The 6,719-nt window shown below is 34.4% G+C and overlaps 1 protein-coding gene across 1 annotated transcript; it reads left to right on the top strand.

The window, feature by feature from the left end:
* Window positions 1-226: 226 nt before the first annotated feature.
* LOC129291224 (uncharacterized) lies at window positions 227-6,404 on the top strand. The gene is given in 7 exon segments (XM_054928483.1): window positions 227-1,124; window positions 1,300-1,380; window positions 1,791-1,865; window positions 3,664-3,708; window positions 3,802-3,891; window positions 4,070-4,171; window positions 5,886-6,404. Coding segments are annotated over 7 exon segments (1,266 nt in total). The 5' UTR covers window positions 227-434; the 3' UTR covers window positions 6,069-6,404.
* The last annotated feature ends 315 nt before the right edge of the window (window positions 6,405-6,719 follow it).

Genomic DNA, 6,719 nt, shown 5'->3' on the forward strand with positions numbered 1-6,719 from the left:
GTTATACTTTTTTATATATATGTCCAAAAATTAAACTTTAAAACGATGCACATGAGTAGTTGAATTTAATCTCATCACTTTATAAATTACGCATACCCTCGGACATCGAACTCGAGAATGATGCAACATGAGCAGTTGAATTTAATCTCATCACTTTATGAATTATATAAATCAAATCCTTATTGCTTGGGCTAAGCTTAGACCATAATTGTTTTTACTTTCTCTCCACACCGGAAATAAGAATACTTGGCCCAAACATAAAAAGAATCCGAGAATAACTTCGCTACCCAATTCCCGATCTCGTGCTTCTCGTCAAGCCATCAATCCATTGGCGTGCAAATCCATTAAGCGCTCTAGATCATACAAATTTTGTTTCGGACGCAACAAGAAGCCATGTTTCTCCCCTAGTCAAAACCTCCAAAGCTTCCAAGATTATGTGCGATTTTCTTGCTTCAAATTCTCTCGCCATCTCAGTGGTCGAACCTCGAAGATTAGCTTTTCTTAATTTAAGACCAAGAAACGAACTTAAACCCAGATTCCATGCGCCCTTCTGTGTTAGTTTATTCAATGCTGGTAATTTAGACCCTGCAAATGATAACAATGGCGAGGCACAGTTCCTTAAGAGTGCTTCAGTGGCGTACGGACTCTCTCGCGTGCTGGGGTCGAGGAATTATCGCTTCTTTAATGAACTTGAATTTGAGGATAAAGGGGAAAAGCTTTTCGGGTCAGAGAGAAATCGGGTCGATGCGGACGCAGTAAATTTCCAAATACCCGGGTCCTCCGCCAGAGCCCCAGCTAATAATCTGGGTTTCAGGGATGATACGACAGCTTCATCGGGATCAGATGATTTTGTTGAACTGAATTCTGGTTCAAATGACGATGAGCGAAGAAGAAAGGAAGAGAATAGTTCAGGGCAGGAGGATTTGGTTCCAATTCAGAGTGATACCGATGGTGTTGATTTAGAAAAAGACGAGCAATTTGAGAGATTTAGCGGCAAACTTGGAATTAGAAAAGCTAAACAGGTGATCAGAAGGTCGAATTTGTTGGCAAAACAAGTCATCAGCATTCGCTCTGCTATTAGCTTGGGATTCGTCTCGCAGCTTTGGGTGGACACGCATCTGTGAGTGTTTAATTTATCATCTGAGTTATTTAGCACTCGGCTTTTGTCATTTCAGCCCCAATAAATTTCTTTGTAAGCAAGTCTTTTGGCATCTCACGGATAAATTCGCATGTTACTGAAATATATATGTATATAAATTCATGGGACTGAATCATTGGTTGTAAATTTCATTTCTTCAGTGGGTGGTATTGTTTGTAGAGGTGAGGCCAAACTTGCTTTCCGGGGAGTCAGAAAGGTTTCTTCTGGAGGATATTAGCCAGGTATACAAAATTTAAAATCCAGATTCCTTTCCTTCTTGGGAACTGGTACCGCTGAGTTGAATTTGCATATGCTTATTTAAACATTTTTTTTCCTCTTGCATTTACTCTTTAATCTTACTTTTTGTTAGTCCTTCCTTCTGCCTGCATTAATATGAAGATATAATCGCTCAGGTTAGATTATAGGCTTACTATGAAGATTATGGTGATGCTTCCAACGCTATATTTCTGAGAATGCCAAACTGTGGCTGATAATTTCTGCTTGTCAGTTCTGATGCAACATTTGAAGCAGAGTTTTGCTTTGCGGTCTTATTTAATTTCTGATACAGAGTATTGGTTTTACTTGATGCTTTTGCTACAAGTGACTTCTTGATTAAAAAATTGTGGTGTTCCTTTTTTTTTTTCTTTCTCAGGTTGGGGACGTTGTCCTTGTCCAAGATGAAAGTGTTATAGAGAATGAATTTCGAATGGTTGGACTGGAGACCCTGGTATGTTTTACTGTTTAACAAGACTCGGAGATATGACCTGTTCATTTATATGAGATCTATAGGCGCTCATTGCATTGGCAGGGCACACTGATTAAAAAGTCTGCTTTTGTGACATGTAGTACTTGAACTCTGACTTTTGGCTCTAACGTCGCTGATAATGTATGTTTCCTGTTCAAATCTGATCCTTTCCTTGAAACTTGAGTAATAGAGATAGTTGAAAGTAGACGATATGTGCGCCACTTTGGTTTGGACTTTGTTGTTTTGTTCTTGTTTTAGACTATGATGATTTTTGCAAATATTTTATCACCTTAGGGGGAAATATTTTCATTAGTTAAGCCATCAGGGGTTAGTACTAGTGAATTTCTTCCTGCAGTGCGTAAATTGTACTAAGCTATGGATGTATTACCATGAGATCTTACGTTGTCTATGAATGGATTTGATGAGGAAGTCCTTCAAACAGATCTCTGGTTCCAAGGCTCTAAGAAATGATTTGCAAGGTTAAGGACAATACAATTATTTCCGTATCCTTTTTTCCCCAACAGCTGAAAAATAAATTTAACCATTTTGAATTTTTACAAATATGCACACCAAAAATTATGTATGAAAATGTTCAATATGGCTTGCCGTTCATTTTTCTAATTTTAGATTATAACAGAGCTATTGAGAAACTGTTACAATTTTCATGCATGTTCCAGATACATTATGCATCTGAGTTGCCAGCTAGGGTAGCTGGTTTTAGGATATTGGTGTAGAGGGGAGTCCTCGAGTCATTGAGCTAACAAGTGGAACTTAACGTGGTGGCTTTTACCAAGTAAGCTGGGTATCAGCTAAAGAATATGATAAAGACAGGAGAAAGTACTCACTGCCCTGAATCTATGTCTATATATCTATAAAATCTCATATTAGCTGCATTATTCATAAGCAATGAATAATTCTATTTCTGTTTACAATTTACTATTCACAAGTCACGTGAATATTGCAGCTTGCATTGAATTCTGTTTATATCTTTATTCCGTTTTCATTATTTCTATCTCTTACCTCTGCTTTTATACTATTTGATTTTCCATTTTGAAATTTTCACTTAAAATTGTGTTGAAATCAATATATTTTCATTCAAAGTATTTCTATCAAAATTTATCAGATGCATTGCACGAAGGAAAATAATCTAGTTATGTGTCAAAGAGATGGAATTAGAAAAACATAAGAATGTTAATGAAGAAACAAAGGAGTTGCAAAAACAAAGATAGTTACCTTTTGGTTAATAGCTAAGTGATTAAGTCTTATGGGAATAGGAAATTTAAACAGAGAAAAACTTTGTCATAAGTATTTGGGCTGTATGCTTTTTGGACTCTTTGGAACTATACTTCCTAATGTTGGATGTGGCAGACAATTATGTATTTCTTAGCAGATAATATCTTATTTCTGTTGAGATGAATTTTCAATTTTGACTGCATGAATTTGCTATTTGAATTGGGATTCTAGCTGTGATTGATTGTATGATAGAATTATGGAATGTTCTTTCTGTTGAAAAATTCTGGCTTTCTACTTTATGGAGTTGTAATTTTGGAGAATCTTGTTGCTTCTAGCTCCATTTTATTGAATCCATCATCACAGAAACGAATTCACATTCTTTCTTTCTTTTGGGATTTTGTGGTGTTTATATTTGACTTTCTTACCTCTCCTCTTAAAATGATATACTTACAACTGTCATTCTTATTTCTCTTCAATTGATGTAACTAGTTTGAGGTACTGGCTCAAGCATTTGCTCATGTAGCCTTTTTTTATTTCTATCTTTTAGGTAGGATACAAAGTTGTAACACCCTCTCAACAGAACATTGGAAAGGTGATCGTGTGTTTCTCTCACAGTTGCATCATATTTATTTAGGAATTTTATTTATATTTATTTATTATATTTTGGAAATGTTAATTGGCTTAGGTGCGAGGGTACACTTTCAACATAAATTCTGGGGCTGTTGAAGAACTTGAGCTTGATTCATTTGGACTCTCCATCATCCCATCAAGTTTGGTAAGTGGGCTGTCTTTTATCGAGGTTAACGAAACTAGCATAGATTGCAGTCGCTTTTGATCTTGTAGTAGTAGTTCATCTTCTGTTACCAAATGCAAGAACAATGTTGAGAATTTTATTATATTCAGTTTTTAAGGTTTAATTTTCAAATTTAGAGCATTTGCGTTTTATATTTTAGGTGACTACATACTCTTTGATGGTTGAGGACGTACTGGAAGTTGTATCTGATGCAGTTGTTGTACATGAAGCTGCAGCTTCACGCATACACAGACTTTCAAAGGTATCTCAGGAGCTGAGATTTTAGGTGCCAGGTTTGCTTGGTCATGTATTTGTGTATTTTAGCTGTTGAGTTTCTGGTAGAGACCTGCAAGAATCTTCACCAAAAGGACACTGAAATGAAATAACAACGCATAGTGAACAAGTGAGAATCTCTTTTTATGTTAAAGGACAGCAATACTGAATCAATCTTTACAACTTAAATACTGATTCTAACCAAACCCTGTTCACTAGTATATACCAAATTGAGCATCGGAGTCACAAAGATACCAAAAAAAAAAAAAAAACAACACATTCCTTGCAACAATAAGGGCAGTGGTTCTGGCTTTCAATAGGCAGGCTAGCGGCCTGTTTGGTTGTGTATTTAAATTTTTGTTTTTAAAAACTGTTTTGCAATTTAGTTTTTAAAATTGTTTTTCAAAACATAACCAAAAAAAATCTGTTTAATTGTGTTAATTTAAAAACAATTTTAAAATTAAAAAATCAGCCAATAATGATAGTCATCGGTGGTCAACGATGGTGGCTTATAATAGTGATTGAAGTTTTCAATAATCAAGTGCAATATATTTTAAAAACAAGAAAAATAAAATGAAAACAAATTTAAAATGTTTCTATTTTTTGTTTTTAAAAACAAAAAATGAGAAGAGTTTTGGAAACAATTAAATTTAAAACACTTATACAAGAAAATTTTTTAATTTTTTTGTTTTTAAAAACAGAAACCAGATAGGCTCTAGATCTCTCCTCACCACTCTCGTTCTTACAAAACAGATCATGCTTCCTTCTCCTACAGGAATGGGGGTTTTATACACCAAAAAGTTAACTTCAACTTTTCTCAAACACTGTCCATATTTCATGAAAGCACCTAAACTCTACTTGTCTTTCACATTTTTCCCTCCACGGTTATGAACCTTAAGACAAGCTTCTTGGCCTGTAGTATTTACCCATTCAACTTCATGTACCTTCCAGGAACGTCTGCTATAGGTCTTTGTAAAATCTGCAGCTCTATCAGTTTCCTGGTAGTAGGTTTCTGCTCGCTTCCCAACCTAAGATTATACGTCACCTCGTTCTGGTTTATGCATGGAAACACATGAACTGAGATGGTTTTGACTTTTGATCTTTATTTTGATTTGATTTGGATGAGACTTGGGTGAATTATGAGGTTCCTCAATAAAAGAATAAGATGTGATTTTTTTTTTTTGGAAATAGTTAATCATGTGTTACTGGACCGTAAAAAAATATAACGTCTTGTTTTTATTAGAGAACCTAACAGCAAACGTACAAAAAAAAAAAATTATACATAAAAATTATCCTTTTCATTTTCCTTGCCTTTTGCATGCCTTATTACTTGCATCAGCTCATTTTTCCAAAGAAACCCTTGTATTTGCACAAAATCTGAGAAAAACTGCACTGTTTATGACTTATAATATGACTCTCTGTAACTTGTATTCTATGCTGATTGGTATTGGACTTTATCTTCTCTCGAAATCACTGGAATATGCATAATAGGATGGTATGAAAATAAAAATGGAATAAAGTAACTCTGTAGATAAAAAATCACCATGTCTCTGAGTTTAAAAAACAAAAAAGAGATAAATAGTGATGACAGACGGGATGCACATTATAAATCTTGTATTATATGCGTTGAATCAGTTTTCAATGTTGTAACCAAACATCTCCTTATTCTGTTGGTAACAAAACTAACTATTTGCTCACACCAGGGTTTATTAGGCAACCAGAATATGGGGGCTTCGGTGGATGATGTTGAAGAATATTCAGACTCTGAAAGATCTTCAACTTCTGGTTATGCTTCAAGGTCAAGGAGAAGTTTAAGGAGAAAGAAAGCCAATCCCAGAGATTGGGATGTTGAGGAAGATTTGGAGCTTCCTATGGATTACCTCTGACCTTGATTCAATGATTTTCTGGGATTTCTCAAGGAAACACGTCTCTATATAAACGAAGGTCAAAAATATTTATAACTAAGCCAAGCAAGTGTACTGGCTTCCGTTTATACACTTGGTCCTATAGAATTTATTTTTGCCTCACAGCTTTTGTATGTTAACCAGTGTGGGTCTTTATTTCATGAAGTCTAAGAAATGAATTACATCGTGAATAATAAATTTTGTAAAACTGTAGAACTTTAGGTATAAGTGAAGGTTACGTAATTGTCCTTGGTCTGATAAGATTTGTTCTATAGATGTTATTTTTACAGCTGTTTTATAATTTGATTCTTTGACTCACTTACTTGTTTATAGATGCTTTAAGTTTGAGATTATTTTTTTTTTTATTGGCCTGAAGTTTGAGATAATTCAATGAAACAAAATTACAAAAGCAGTGTGCAGTTACAATGCAAATGTCAGTATCATGACCTCTTGGTCAATGAAGTGTGCATCCAAGGCATTAAATTATCTTGAAATAATTTGATGATATTTAGTTGCTCTATCACGGAAACATGTATATTATTTGGAGAATACAATAGTTAAGTTTCAAAATATTTAATTAATAACAATTAGATTTTTGACATTTTTTTTAATGAGTTGCAAATGTTGACGATT

This window comes from Prosopis cineraria, unplaced genomic scaffold (assembly GCF_029017545.1).
Source record: "Prosopis cineraria cultivar Desert tree isolate PC_DT_omini unplaced genomic scaffold, ASM2901754v1 PC13, whole genome shotgun sequence".
NCBI lineage: Eukaryota > Viridiplantae > Streptophyta > Magnoliopsida > Fabales > Fabaceae > Prosopis > Prosopis cineraria.